Here is a 15,776-nt window from a genome sequence, read left to right as displayed (position 1 = left end):
CAGAACAGACAACCGGTTGTTGTTAAGTCACACACAGATCACTGGAAGTAAGTTCTTTCATTGTTTTTTTTTCTAAACAGATAACTTACATATACAAGAAATATCAAAAGCTTCAAATGCTATGGGCCAAAATGGAATTAGACACATAATTCAAAATATGTACTTAGAATGCCAAAAGGACATCATTTATTTTTGCTGCTTTCAGTTCCCTGAAGAACCCTGTGCACCATACCGGGGACCCAGGCTGACGAGCTCTGCATCTCAATGAAGATCTAAGACAGCCATTAGGAATAAACAATTTCCTAAGGCAAAAGAAATTCCAGATGTTTAAAGACAAAAATATGTTCCACTACTATGGTTCTTCCAAAGCCTGTACTATTTTGAAGGGAGAAAGCAAGTCAATTAATGACACACAATATCCCTCTTTTGCTAAATTCCACCACTGCATGACTAAACTTTGGTAGGTGTGAGTTTTCTCTTCAAGTGTGGTTAAGAATCCCTTTGACTGAAACAAATTTTTTGAGTTAACCAAGATGGTTGTCTGAGAAACATAATGGAAATGTAAACTCAAAATAAAACTAATCACTGTCCCTTCCTGTCTCCAGGTACTCCTGAAAACTAACCCAAATGGTTGGGAACGGGTACTAGTATTAATGGTATTCTATGAAAAAAAAGGTACTAAAAAATTAAATTGTTAAATATGAAGTGCCACAAAATTAAAAAGAAATTAAGGTAGGAGAACCTAAGTAAATCAAAATTCAGGTGAGAAAAGGTAATACCATACGATAAAAGTATGGTTAGTTCTCACCTCTCCTAATGAAATTTTAAAAATTTGAATTCAAGTGTGCCAACTCTGCAACAGATTCTGGGGACCCCCAAAATGAAACAATCCGCAGGAGACTGATTAAATACGTAGTTTTTTGGGGGGTGGAGGTACTGGGAATAGAACTGTATTTCAACATAATTAATTCCATTTGTAATCTTCCATGTTTTCTGCATTTAAAACGTTACTCAGAGAAGTTATGAATTACTTCAAGCATCCCTAATCTTTGCCACACTGCCAATGGTGTCCACAGAACAAAAAAAGGTTAAGAACTCCTGTAAAGGGTCCAAGAGATGTGATAAAAATATCTTATAAAAGGTTTAAAGGTAGCACAGGAGAGTCGATAACCTGTGGCACAGAGGAAGAGGGAGAATTTGGTAAAAGAAAGCTTACAAGGGAAGTAACATCTGGGCTGAGTTGTAAGAAATTAATAATCAGGGACACCTGGGGGGCTCAGTCGGTTAAGCCTCTGCCTTCAGCTCAGGTCATGATCCCAGGGTCCTGAGATAGAGTCCCATATCAAGCTCCTTGCTCAGTGGGGAGCGTTCTCTCTCTGCCTGCCGCTCTTCCTGCTTCTGCTCTCTCTATAACAAATAAATAAATAAATAAATATCTTTTAAAAAAATTAATAAACAATAGACCTGGGGAATGGTGCCCCCCTCCCAAAAAGCTCCAAGTAGACAATGCTTTTGGTGGGCAGATTTTATTAATAGTGAATCCTACCCAAGGACAGCTCTGACAAATACAGTAATTTAAGAACAAAGAAATCATTTAACTGATGATTTACGTAATGCCCTGTTCCAATATACAATGGAAACGTCAAGTACTTTTAGGGCCACATGTGTATTTGGATAGATCAGTGGTAAGAAGGGAACACACTCCTCTAATATATGAGAGTGTGGTTTTCAATTCCTTAAAGAAAACAGGAGGTTGAGGTTAGGTTTCCATAATTTAAAAATGCTTGAATTTTCTTCTGAAGGTGGAATTATTAGAAATAACTTTCATTCTTAGGGAAAAAAGACCAATCCTCCAAATGAGGCCTAGGTTTTCAGTTAATTAATTTTTTTGAGGTTATCTTGTTAAAAATGAATTTCCTTACTGCTTTCAATAAAACAGAGCTCACAGAAAATAATATAAACAGTAAGAACTAGTGCCAAGATCAAACAAAACATTAGCAGTAAATAGCACCAAAATTCCCCCACAAAAAAACCTTCCTTTGTCCCCTCTTCCAGTGGCCACCCCAACCTAGCAGAGGAATCACTCCTGATCTCTAACATCTGTCTAGAAGCAAACCACTCAAGAAACAAATCATCCAGCACCGGGGTGGAAAACCGATGTATACCTACGCTAGCAGAAGCCACAAGCACCAATACTACTTCAAAGCTTTCTTCAACTCAGTAAGCATAAATAGAGGGAAAAAAAAATCTCAGAACTAACTTTAAATTTTTATTTTTCCTTAAGAAATTATTCCAAAAGGACTGTGTCTCAAAGTGGATATAACTGTTGCGAGCTAACTTTCTGAAAACCTGATGGATGGGCTGCATAGTAATTCTAGGTATTCTTATACTGATGCAAGGGATTCTTTCTTATCTTTTTTTAAAGGCTTGTATATGTATCTTTAAATGCAGGCATAAATTACCAGCAAAGAAAATGGTGGATCCAAGTTACTTATAATCGAAAGGAGGGAGAGAGAGAGGAGGGTCATGTTATATTTTTAATAATACCGCTATACTGCAAAGAGGCCATAATACCTAGGAATATAAGGTAACTAAGACCAAGGAATTCATTAGTTTGGAGGAAGAAATAGCATATGTGACTTTCTTTAAAAAAGGACTAAGTACAGACGATATGGCTATGGTATGTACTGTATGTACTGTATGTACTGTATCACAAAGAACAGAGAGACTGAAAGTACAAGATGTGGTTTAAATTCTGGGTCTAAATTCAACCACCCATTTTCTTTCAGGTAAATAAACATACAGTTCTAGAAACAACCCTCACCCCACTCCAATCCCCAGTTCATGTCAGAGTTACTGCCCTTTTTTTTTTTTGACAGAGAGAGACACAGTGAGAGAAGGAACACAAGCAGGGCGACTGGGAGAGGGAGAAGCAGGCTTCCCACAAGGAGCAGGGAGCCCGATGAGGGGCTCGATCCTGGACCCTGGGATCACGACCCAAGCCAAAAGCAGTTGCTTAACAACTGAGCCACCCAGGTTCCCCGAGTTACTGCCTTTCAAACATTAGTTAAGAGTTAAAAATATTCTTCAAGGAATGATTAAATAATCCTAAAATGTTTAACTGGGACCGATAATTTATGTTTGTTTGTTGCTAGTGTGCCCAGTGGGTTTGCTCTCATTTTGCCAGAGGTAGGTAAGAAGAGACTAATTTTTTTAGACCTTGAGTCATTTGTTTTATCGACAGAAATTTAAAAATTACCTCTAAGGAATCCATTCTTACGATACTGTTGTTCGTATCTGTAACATATTGTTATCATAACAGTATCGTTATCGTAACAGTATTGTTACGATACTGTTGTTCATTTATTTTTGAAACATAATGAAAATGTTTAAGAAAAAGTTTCTGGGGCGCCTGGGTGGCTCAGTTGGTTAAGCGACTGCCTTCGGCTCAGGTCATGATCCTGGAGTCCTGGGATCGAGTCCCACATCGGGCTCCCTGCTTGGCAGGGAGTCTGCTTCTCCCTCTGACCCTCCCCCTTCTCATACTTTCTCTCTCTCTCAAATAAATAAATAAAATCTTAAAAAAAAAAAAAAGTTTCTGTATGCTACACATCCTTCATATCAGTATAATGTATAACAAACTCTGTACATTTTAAAAAGAGAAAGTTTACCTACCAATAACAGATGGATGTGCCATAAAACATGTAAGATGTTAGGGTTTACCTTCTATTTCTCTAATCTAGCTATCCATCCACACACACACAGCCCTATCCATTTTTCCCTCCCTTTAGATACAAATAATGTAACAGTATATACATAGTTCAGATACTAAGTCCTGAGAAATTTTCCAAATTCAAGAGTTAAAGGCTTAGATACCACAAGACGCCAACCTACACAACACTCAGTGATTTATAAAAGGAATTGAAACTGCTTTTGAACCAATCAATGATTTCTCTGCATTTGGACAATCTTTTTAAGATTTTATTTATTTATTCAGAGAAAGAGAGAATGAGCACATGAGCATGGGGGGGGGGGAGCGGAGGGAGAGAGCATTCCAAGCAGACTCTATGCTGAGTGTAAGCCCCACGCCTGCTCAACCCCAAGATCCAGAGATCATGACCTAAGCTAAAATCAAGAGTTGGGTGCGTAACTGACTGAGCCACCCAGGCACCGCCGCATTTGGGCAATTTTAACTACCAATGAGTAAATCAATGAGCTCAACTCCAAAAAGGTCCATTTGGCCCATGTGACTTTTACTTAGTAAAATGATTCTACATCTTAAGAACTCTCCTGGAAAAGTCTAAGCCAGCATCTGCAACTTGGGCATAAAAAATTATGAGGTGCTGGGCACCTGGGTGGCTCAGTGGGTTAAGCCTCTGCCTTCGGCTTGGGTCAGGATCTCATGGTCCCTCGATCAAGTCCCACATCAGGCTCTCTGCTTGGTAGGGAGCCTGCTTCCTCTTCCCTCTCTCTCTCTGCCTGCCTCTCTGCCTACTTGTGATCTCTCTCTGTCAAATAAATAAATAAAATCTTTAAAAAAAAAATGGGGTGTCTGTCAGAGATGCACAGTCCTGGTCCTGCCTCCATATTTATGCATTAGGCCTGGAATGGGGCTTGGGAATCTGCAGCTCCAACTCATACTTCAGAAGATGATGATTCAGGGAGTCTATGGAACAGGTCTGGAGAAATTTTGCTTCAATTTTCTCTGGCACCAGTCAAGCTTTTAGTCTAACATAGAAGGCAAGATGGGGGCGGGGAGCAGTTGCTAAAACGGAGTTTTCAATTACTGTACAAAAGCAGATAGGACACGGACAGCTGGGATTTCCTAGTATAGAAATTGAGGGAATTAAAAAAAAAAAAAAGAAACTGAGGGAATTCAAAAACAATGCTCTTTGAGTGGCAAAATTATTCAGCATTTAGGCAAAAGGAAGCACTGACCGGAGGAGCACACACATGAACAAAAGGATGCCATATTTCAAAATGATTCCAAGATGTTCATAAAGAAGGAAAAAGATCGATGACATGAGTCAGACAAGGCTAGACAATCTTCACATTGTGTTTCAGGTTTCACAAGCGAGAAAAACCCAGAAGGGTGACTCTAAGACGTGCAGCCATAGCAAGACTGGTAGCGAGAGCTCGGTACTACCATCATACCCCCAAATAATGTTCAGTACTTCATCCGCTGTCTCGCACATACCTACAATGCTGTAGCCATCACTTACAAAGCGAGGAGCCATGGCTACTGAAATTACTAAGGCTAATTCTGAGCAAATTTTGAGTCTAAAATTATAGTACTTCCCTTAGCGTACCAGTCAGCAGAAATAGGAGCATAGGAAATCATGTATCAACGGTCCTAGACACTATTTAAAATCCTGCTTCTTACATTATCGTCATCACAGTAACCTGATTCTACAAAGTAGTAGAACTCTATTTCCTATACAGATAGACAAAATATTTCTTTTTTTTTTTAAAGATTTTATTTATTTATTTGACAGAGAGAGAGATCACAAGTAGACAGAGAGGCAGGCAGAGAGAGAGAGAGAGGGAAGCAGGCTCCCTGCTGAGCAGAGAGCCCAATGTGGGGCTCGATCCCAGGACCCTGGGATCATGACCTGAGCCGAAGGCAGCAGCTTAACCCACTGAGCCACCCAGGCGCCCCTAGACAAAATATTTCTAATACCGTTTAAAGAACTAGAGACCAAAAGTACATAAAATCTGAAGGGAATTCAATCCTTGAAAGAAACTGGGTATTTGCTGATATTAAGCACTGTTGTTAATTTTGTTTGGTGTGATGATAATATTTTGGTTATGTGGGAGTACTATGGTTACTTTTAGGAGACAAATATTAAATTGTAGTTACGGTGAAGTGTCATGATGTCTGCAACTTATTTCCACATACTTTAGCAGAAACTACCAGCACCATGTGCAGACAAAGCACGCATCAACAGAATGTTAACTAAGGAGTCTGGGTTGTGGATATATGGGTACACTGTACTGTTCAACTTACTTGAAAATTCTCATAATAGAAGTTATTGGGGGGATACTTACGAGCATTCCTCAAAGACTTTGACCCTTTCGCAGCCCTCAGGAGGTTCCCTTTTGAACATGTAACTGTTGTTAGGTTTCGGTGACGTTGCGTATTTGGGCAAAGGAGAGTTGTTCCCATTCTCTGCAAAAAACGGCATGCTGGGTTACTAAGGCATTATTACCACATAAATGCAGTCATAATGCACTTCGGTGTACATGGCCTCCCCCGACACCCCGAACTACTTGAGGCTAAGAACACCCCTCATATGACACAATGCCTGCTAAAGAGGGGATAACTCATGTTGGCTAAATAAACTCATACACAAAAGATGCTTATTTCTTTTCCACTTACAATTACTACGGCTTAGGCCTATCTCACTTGCCACCGACACCCTGCTCCCTTACTTCTGTTACAGGACCAGCAGTCAGACTCAAATGCCTGTTCCTTTCTTCCCAGCACACGTGCTGAGATGACTCTCCACTGGTGGCCTGTCATTCACTCCCCCCCTGTCCTGCAGCATTTCTTAGTTTCTCTGCTCCTCTAAATACAATCTCTGCTCCGGGCAGGGAGAAGCAACGTACACCAAAGGCTTCCCTTCTGCCTGTGAACTTCCCCATACCTAACAGGTTCATCTCCAGTCATTTGCCAAAACTTCCTAGCTTGAAGTTTTGAAATCTTTCCAAATTAATCCTATCTAAGCAAAAACTTCTTCAACTCTGGCATTCCTGTTCAGGGCTGACATCCTCAGCTTCCACTACATTAACTTAAAATTCCTAATACATTACCTAAGTGTCCTAAATTTTCAGTCTGTGTCAACTAAGCCATAAATTTTTTGCAGGCAGTAGCACTGCGGCCTTGTTTTCTTATAAAAGAAACTCAGAGAAGCTAACCAGTCACCAGTTCTCCTAAGGTCAAATAAAGCATTACATAAAATTCATGGAGTTCCAACTTGCTACTGAAGTAAAAAGTAGAAAGTATGGGAAACAAGGGGCAGAGTTTAATGGCCATGTTTTTTTAAGGGTAGGGGGCAGTGTTACATTTGATTGAGCACTAAGTACCAGGAGCTGTGCTAAATGGTTTGTATTTACTATTCCTTTCAATCCTAACAATAAGTATAAGTAGTAGTTAATTATGCAGATTCCTGATAAGAAACACACAGCCCAACCAAAAGACTGAATTCTGTTAAAGGTGTCAGACCTCCTACAGAGTGGAATCACCTGGGAGCATTAAAAACTACTGGTACTTGTATCGATCCCCCCAGGGCTTGTGATTTAACTGGTGGAGGGTGTGGGCCTGGAATAGCCATATTTTACTTAACCTAGAAACTGGTTAAAAAAAAAAAAAAAAAAAAAAAAAAGGGTCCAAATAATAACATTTACAACTGCCCATAGCTTTAACGGACTTCTTCAGGAAATCTTATGTTCTTTGCACTTGTTACAGTCTCAGTAATTTAGGCAACTGAATAATGGCCAATTGTAACTTTTTACGGCATTCAACACACTTGGAGTAGTAGGTTCTAAACTGGGCTGCAGAATTTACAAATATATCATTGCTCTCAAGTACACAGAGTACCTTGGGTTAGGCTAACAAAATACTGCCCTGATACAGACAGATGACAGGCCATGTTTGTTTCAAAAGGCAAGAACATTAGTAATTAATATTCAAACAGCTTAAGTCTCCAAGTTATCTTCTGAGTTGCACAGGGACTTTGTACTGTAAGTAGCCTTCCAACCTTTCACTACGGGCTTGCCTTCAATACTCATCTTGCATTGACATAAGTCAGCTTAATTCGTGCTAGAAATGTCACAGAAAGATATTCTGAAAAACATTAATTTGAAGATTTAAAGTCCAACTGAAAATAGTAAGGTAGTAGAAACAAAACAACTAAGGTGAAAGAAAACAAAGTCTTTCAAGACAAATGCCCATTTATACCAAAAAGAATGTTTCTCGGAACATATACGGAACTAGTATTAACAAGAAAAAGGAAAAAAGAAAAGATACAAACCAAAATCCATAAACCCACCCAACTAGACCATCACTTGGCACCACAGTACCTGGTTTGTACTTCAAGTTTTTAAAATCTATGTTAAGAAAGTATGTCAAAGTAATTACCTTAGTAGCCTTAAGTGTGTGTGTTCTACTACAAAATGAACGGAATGAATGATACAACGGGGTGCTCACTGATCTGGTAATAAGTCCTCCCGCCTTGTACCTTTATCCCTGGGATCGACAAGCAGGTCATCAGCCGAGCAAGGGCTCTCTTCGCTGCCTTCGTTCGAGATGGTGAGGAACGATGTGGGGGACACAGACTGAGAACGGCTGCTGTTGTTGCTCCCCTTGTCTGCCCCACCGGGGGTCTGCGTGTCGATGCTGCGTGTGCTGCTACTTCTCTGCACGAGGGGGGGCGGTGCACGATGCCCGTCTGGAATATCTTGCGGCTGTTACAAAATTTCAACAACCTAAGTATTTTATCATTGATTTCAAAATTCACCAGAAATGCACCCCAATCAACCCTCCCCTATTGTTCCAGATGACTCACAGATCAGAAATGCCCCACTTATCAGGCTTATCGAGAAAAAAGGCTTTGTGTTGCTCCCTAAGTGACATCCCTGTCTCATATGACTGCCCTACTAAGCACTGAGCAGCATATGCGATGACTCTGTACTCCGGGGGTAGGTCCACAACAGGTGGTCAAAGCTTGCTGAATGATAAATGCAGTGATTGAGTTATTTATTATGTGCTAAGTATTTTTAAACTTATGAAGAACTGCCATGTTTAAAAAAGAGAAAAGAAACCTAGGTATAACCCCAGGTTCCATATCAGAAGAGAAGGTTAGCCATTGTGTGAACTAGTGATATTTGATGACAGGTCCTGTTACTTTCATCCTCTGCCCACATACATCCCCCTGTTTTTCCAAAGAAACCTTCCTTAATAAGGGAAAGGTTAATGGTAGCAACAGTAATTATAGGGGAGAATCAAGAACATTCAGAGGAAATCCTGTGCGGCTCACTTGGCAGGAAAACCAGCTCCCTTTGGTTCATGTTCCTCTCTTATATCAGGGGGGGGTTACTCATCATGCAGTATGGGCAACAGCGTGTGGGGAGCTATGTCTTTCTAAGCTAAACCAACCTTTAATCTTCATAGAGCAGATATCTTAAGCATCAATAAAATACTACTTCAAACTCCCCAATTCCTCTTTCACTGAAGAATGTAATAAGCTTAAATATACTGTGACATGCTCTTAAATATATACGGGAATTTTCTGTGTCTTCCATAGGAATCATTCTTATGTCTTAACATGTATTTTTAAAAAGATTTTATTTATTTGAGAGAGAGAAAGAGAGAGAAAGGTAGAGGGAAAATGAGATGCAGGCTCATGGCTAAGCATGGAGCCTGACGTGGGGCTCAATCCCTGTACCCTGGGATCATGACCTGAGCCAAAAGCAGACCCTTAAACAACTGAGCCACCTAGGCTCCCCATGTCTTATCATATTATAGGTAAGCAGAATTGCACTTCATGATCATAAAGTCAACCAAATAGTAACTCACAATCAAACAGTAAGGGAACAGGTAGATTCCTTCTTAGAAAGTATTTGAAGTCATACACCTCCGTCCCCAACAAATTTATAATCTAAACTTTTGTTACATGGAGTTACAGCAGATGAGAAGTATAACACCTGTCTAGTGATTTTTAAATACAGATAAACAAAAAGTAGTTTCTGTTCAGGGACCTAAATTTAAGTCGTATCAGTTATCTCTCTGAGATGCAAACAAATTAAAACTTTTCATTCACTTGCTAAGGTCGAAGTTTTTCAAGAGAGACAAATTTTCATTGTCTCTCAATGAAAAGGAAGAAACATAAGTAAATATGGAAACTGAAACTGTAACTTTTTAAAGAATTAGAACAGTTAATGTGGAAGGACAATTTTAAGAAACAAGATTACTTACTATAAGTTGTTCTTCCTTTTCCCCAGTCTCTTTAATTATTATTTCAATCTCCTGATTCAATCCTTCCACACTATTCCGGAACCGGGAGCCTGTTGATTTGGTGATGGGAATTACGGGAATAAGTGCACTCTTTGGAACAGGAGCCTGAAGAAAAAGCAGTGGAGAAGGGAGAAGAGAGCTTTAATAGGTTTCATTTAAATTCTGTAGTTTGAAGCATACTTCCTGTTGACATGCAGAACTCTAAAATAAAGTTTACAGGCCCCACAAAAAGCGTGAGTAACCAAACATGTTCCTTGGTATACACAAAATATAATTTAAAGCCAGAACTCCAGATAATCAAAGTAGAATCTCGGAAGTTTATTCACATCTGAGGACTGTAAAGAGTAGGAATAAAGGAAAATACTAAAAGAATGTCAAGCTCAAAAATTCTTTTATGACTGTAACAGAGTTCAGGTTTTAGAACAATAACTTAAAATCGACTTCTAGTGCCACAACTATCTATCCTCCAGGGAAAAAATTTTTTAAAAGGTGATTTATCGGGAGCCTGGGTGGCTCAGTGGGTTAAGCCGCTGCCTTCAGCTCAGGTCATGATCTCAAGGTCCTGGGATCGAGTCCCGCATCGGGCTCTCTGCTCAGCAGGGAGCCTGCTTCCCTCTCTCACTCTCTCTCTCTCTCTCTACCTGCCTCTCTGTCTACTTGTGATCTCTCTGGCAAATAAATAAATAAAAATCTTAAAAAAAAAAAAAGGTGATTTATCAGAAAAAAATATTTTGGTTGGAAAAAACAAAATCAGTCCCAAAGTCCACATACAGCAGCAGGACTATAGACACGAGAATAACTTCCCTGTGAAATTTAATTATTTATACTTCCACTGTGATGATTTTAATATGTTTTGCTAAGGAAAGAAAATGATGTAATTCATTTTCCTCTTTTTTCCACTGGCATATTACTTTTGAAAAGAAATAATTGATTACATAATTAAAGGATATTACATGCTTTCCTGACAAGATACTCAAAGTAGACTATGAAACTAGAATTACAGAGGTATCTGCTAAAGTTGACAGCAACATCAAGCCAGAAGATCATCCTGCCTATTGAACAGCTACCTAGCAAAGAAATGGGATTAACCCATTCTTCCTTTAGGGTAGTTTCTTTGAAAAACCTCCTTCAGGGGAAGGTGGGCAAGGAGACAAAGGTAACAGGGCCTCCAATCATCACTTGTTTCCATTCAATGGATATAACCTGTTACCTGATACAGAACTTCCTGTTAAACCTATATTTCTCCTCTTCTTTTCTGCTCACCTTTATAAATAAAAATGTTTTAAAATAAGCCTAACACAACAACAATCCTTAGGAAAGGCAAATTTCCATCCTTGGAAAATTTACGAGAAAAAAGCCAAGAGGAAGCTTCAGTCTGGAGTGGACAGAAAGGAGAGATGGAAGTGATAAGAGAATAGATAATAGGAGAAACTTGAGGGTATGGAGAGAAGATTGGGGAACAGAGAGACTAAAAAAGGGGGAAATGAGAAGATACAGAAGAAAATGAGAAAGATTGCGAAAAAGCAAGAAATTATTGTAAAAATAAAATACGTAAGAAGGAAAAGACAAAATCAAAATTGTAGCTACTATTTACAGAGCATCCATCCACCCCGGGCCGGACACCACAAGTCCTCTCACTCCATTCTCAGACCACTCTCTCTGAGGGGGGTTGCAGTATTTCCCATGTTACATGCAGAGAAAGGGAGACAGACTAGGGGCCCAGAAATAACTAAGTAATGTTGCTTCTTAGGCATCTCCTTATTGCCACTGCCTAAAGAAGTCTAGATCAGACACGGTGCTTACTCAGCAAGGCTGGTGCTATGAACTGAATGTCTGCGTCCCCTTTTAAAATGCTCTAACCCCAAAGTGGCTATTATTTGGAGGTGGGGGCTGTACGGAAGCAATTAAGGTTATAGAAGAATGGGGACTTGATCCAATATAAGAAAGGAAGTACTGAGGTGACAGGAAACAGAGTCAGACTAAAAAAGCAGTTAGAAGAAATCTACAGCTCACTCGTCTGGAGTGGAGCGTATATTAGAACATTTCTGTCACGCACTCATCCTCCCTCTGCCTGGGCTCTTCCTGTGTCCGGAAATAATGGCAGAGCAGAGCACCGGCAGAGACAAAGAAAGATCTCAGGAGTTAGTACATATTTAATAAATACGGGTTTTTTTTCCTTTTAACTGAAAGATACTCAACTCTAAGCTTAATTTTCTTTTCTCAATGTCACAAAAATAATAGCTTGCACTGGATGGCATTTTCAGATATGCATTTGGTTTATAACTGCTAAGTTACAGAAATGAAAAAGGAGACTAGAAGGGAAGGATGCTCTGACAAAGTTTTTTGCAAAATGCTGACCTTCTTGGATTTTAGAATCATAAGTATCTTAGTAACAGGAAGCCTAAGTTTTCTGGTTGTTATGTAGGGAAATGCACATACACAGAAATTGCCAGTATCATAAGCGACTGTACACATGGTTACTGCTTGTCAAGGTAGCTGAGAAGTCACGCCCTACACAGCTGGTAAGAAGTTCTTCTCAAATAGAATCCAAAGAGCAGCAAGTATTTATCAACAGTTTAGTTTGTTTAAAGCAAAGCAAAAAAAAAAAAAAAGAAGGAAAAGAAAGACAACTGCCACCTCCTTAAGGTCAACACAGCATTTTAGGTAAATGAAGCAAAGGTTCAACTCTAATTACTTTAACTACTTATATGATTTGAAGAAAAGTAATCCACTCAAGCTGCCTGGGAAAGATTTTCTTCATTAAACACACTATGACTGTTCCAGAAGTAGAAGGTAATAGGCCTCTGATTTCATTCCTCACATAAACCATACTCTAAACTATCTTTAAAAAAAAAAATTATTCAACTTTCACGCTTCATTTCAAGGATGCCTAGGGAATTTTATGTGCATGTGTGTGTAATTTATTTTTCCCATATCTATATAGGTTTCTGTAATAAAATTTGTATTTCTAAATATAAGTCAGTATATGCAAATATAAATGAGTTACTTTAACTGAGAGATCATCTTTAGACAGCACCAAAAGATTAAAAGCTCTTCATTGTACTGAGGTAAAATCCCTCCTCTCCTAAGATCTATCCTTTGGAAACATCAAGAACAAGGATCTCCTATTTCCTCAACTTTTGTTTCTTTCTCTTCAAATCAGAGTATCTTCCAATCAATTAAGGGTTTTAATTAGATGAATCACCATTATAAAGTTTTATTTTTCTACTTACACTCTCCATATGTCTATATATATTACAGTTTAAAGATCAAATTCTGCCTGGGGCAGCTGGCTGGCTCAGTGGGTTAAGCATCTGCTTTGGCTCAGGTCATGATCTCAGGGTCCTGGGATGGACTCCCACGTCAGGGTCCCTGCTCAGCGGGGAGTCTGCTTGTCCCTCTCCCTCTGCTCCCAACTCATTTTCTCTCTCTCTCTCGCTCTAATAAATAAATAAAATCTTGAAAAATAGAACAAGGTCAAATTCTGTCTAAAAGCTGAGAGCCAACAAAGAAAGAAAAGACTACCAAAAGGTTTGGCTAATCCCAAATCTTCTAAGATCAAGCTACATTACAACTTAAATACATGTTTCAAAGTGTGGAGGTAAGACTGTGTACAACAGAGAGAGAGGAAAGATGGGAAGAAAACCCACTGAAGCAGTAGCTGAATAGGGAAAAGAAATACAGTTAAATTTTCAAAGGAAGAAAAATGCGCTTTAAGAGGAAAGTAGTATAGAAAAAGATCTGGTCAGCAATTCAGCAGAGATCTAGGAGAGAAATATGTGCCAGAACATAACAAATCTGAACCCAACATAACAAAAGGGAGGGGAAAACTGTCTGGAATGGTAAAAGAGAAAGAAAAAAAAAAAATCAGAACACAACAGAAAAAAAAAGCCTTCGTATCTTACGGGTTTTGAACCGGGTCTTCTGTGTGGCTCTGATCCCTCCTGCCCTGTCCCTCTTACTTTCGTCCTGGCCTCCAGCAGTCACTGTTCTCCTCCCGCTTCCCTCTCTTTGTTCTTCTACGCTGCAGCTATACTCTTTAATAAAGGACGTACCACAAGTACCTACTCTTTTGATTTCTAAGTGGTAAAATATTTAAGAATTTAAGAATAGCAATCACTTCCTGGACTGGCATATGAAGATTCCAGTGCAGAGCAGCAATTTTCATTTTTAAGGTGCAATGCCCTTCATTCCTCAGATGTAAGTTTTTTTTCCTTTTCTACCTCGCTATCCCTTTGCTCTCAAACCCACCTAGGCTGCTGCAAAACTATAGTGTCCCCAGCCCATATGAAGTAAGAAAATCCAATGGGAGGGCTTTCTTGCTTGAGGCTCTAACAAACAGCCAGAAAACATCTGCATGATTTTAAAGATTGTATTTATTTATTTCACAGAGATCACAAGTAGGCAGAGAGGCAGGCAGAGAGAGAGAGGAAGAGAAGCAGGCTTACCACTGAGCAGAGAGCCGGATGTGGGGCTCGATCCCAGGACCCTGGGATCATGACCAGAGCCGAAGGCAGAGGTTTTAACCCACTGAGCCACCCAGGTGCCCCATCAGTAGAACATACAACTCTTGCAGTTATGAGTTCGAGCCCCATGTTGGGTTCAGAGATTACTTAAAAAACAAAAAAACAAAACAAAACAAAAAGCCCAAAATTTAAAAAAAAAAAGCTTTAAAAAATAAGTTCAATATGAAATTTGCAGAAACACCTAGTGAAAACCCAACTGGTTCATTACTTCTTTTATATTAGGTCCTACCTCAAACAGCCTAAGATTTATTGAGCAATGATTGTGCACCAAGAATTGCATTAAGTGTTTTATAATATTCTATCCCAATTTAATCCTTAGGACAACACAACAAACAGATACTATAATACAAAGAACCTGAGGAGCTTCATACAGTTAGCAAGTGGCAGGACCTGGGTCTAAGCTAAACAGTCTGACCTCAAAGCACCTGTACTCACTCTCTATACTGTTACATGACCTTCCAGTTCACTTTTTGGTTTCTACCATCTCATCTATTATTTCTAGACAAATATATTGCATTTTATGTATTTGTTTTTAATGCTGGTTGGCAGATATTTTTGGTAAGAGCTTACTGAAATATAACTCACAATACCATATCATTCACCCATTTAAAGTGTAAAACTGTTTTAATGATTATTGAAGAACTTTGCAACCATTATAATTAATTTTAGAAACACACTAAAAAAAAATCCCTTACCCATCAGCAGTCACTCCATTTCCACCTGAGCCTCCCAGCAACAGGTAATCACCAATCTATAATGTGTCTCCTTAGGTCTGCCTATTCTGGACATTTAAGGTGAATCATATGTGTTCTTTAGTGTCTGGTTCTTTCAATTAGTGTAATGTTCTCAAGGTTCCCCCACGCTGTTGCATGCACCAGTACTCCCTTTTTATGACTGGATTATATTCCATTGATGGATACACTATATTTTATTTATCCATTCACTGGTTGATAAATACCTGGGTTGTTTCCAAATTTTATGAACCTTGCTGTTATGAACATTTGTGTACAAGTCTTTTAAGATTTTTTTTTTTCAAGATTTTATTCATTTGACAGAGAGACAGCAAGAGAGGGAACACAAGCAGCGGGAGTGGGAGAGGGAGAAGCAGGCCTCCCATCGAGTAGAGAGCTAGTTGTGGGGCTTGATCCCAGGACCCTAGGATCATGACCTGAGCCAAAGGCAGACACTTAACAACTGAGCCACCCAGGCGCCCCTATTTATTTTATTTTATTTTA

General features: G+C 39.2%; 2 protein-coding genes across 3 annotated transcripts in view; one reads left to right on the top strand and one right to left on the bottom strand.

Annotated features, from left to right (window-relative positions):
- The window catches only part of ICA1L (islet cell autoantigen 1 like), a 92,404-nt gene extending 92,025 nt beyond the window's left edge, over window positions 1–379 (top strand). Inside the window, exon 15 of the transcript XR_007125766.1 lies at window positions 81–379. The gene's annotated coding sequence lies outside the window, so the exon portion shown is untranslated. The remainder of the gene's footprint in view (window positions 1–80) is intronic.
- FAM117B (family with sequence similarity 117 member B) overlaps window positions 1–15,776 on the bottom strand; it is a 74,377-nt gene that overhangs the window by 3,950 nt on the left and 54,651 nt on the right. The window contains exons 5-7 of one of the 2 annotated variants that reach the window (XM_047720782.1): window positions 9,977–10,120; window positions 8,298–8,466; window positions 6,049–6,169 (exon numbers count right to left, since the gene is read on the bottom strand). In XM_047720782.1, coding sequence (XP_047576738.1) covers window positions 6,049–6,169; window positions 8,298–8,466; window positions 9,977–10,120 — 434 coding nt within the window. Of the gene's footprint in view, window positions 1–6,048; window positions 6,170–8,240; window positions 8,467–9,976; window positions 10,121–15,776 lie in introns of both variants that reach the window. The other variant, XM_047720781.1, reaches the window with a different exon arrangement.

The sequence above is a fragment of the Lutra lutra genome, chromosome 3 (assembly GCF_902655055.1).
Source record: "Lutra lutra chromosome 3, mLutLut1.2, whole genome shotgun sequence".
Classification (NCBI taxonomy): domain Eukaryota; kingdom Metazoa; phylum Chordata; class Mammalia; order Carnivora; family Mustelidae; genus Lutra; species Lutra lutra.
Note: the sequence above shows the minus strand (reverse complement) of the source record. Positions and strands in the feature narration are given on the sequence as shown.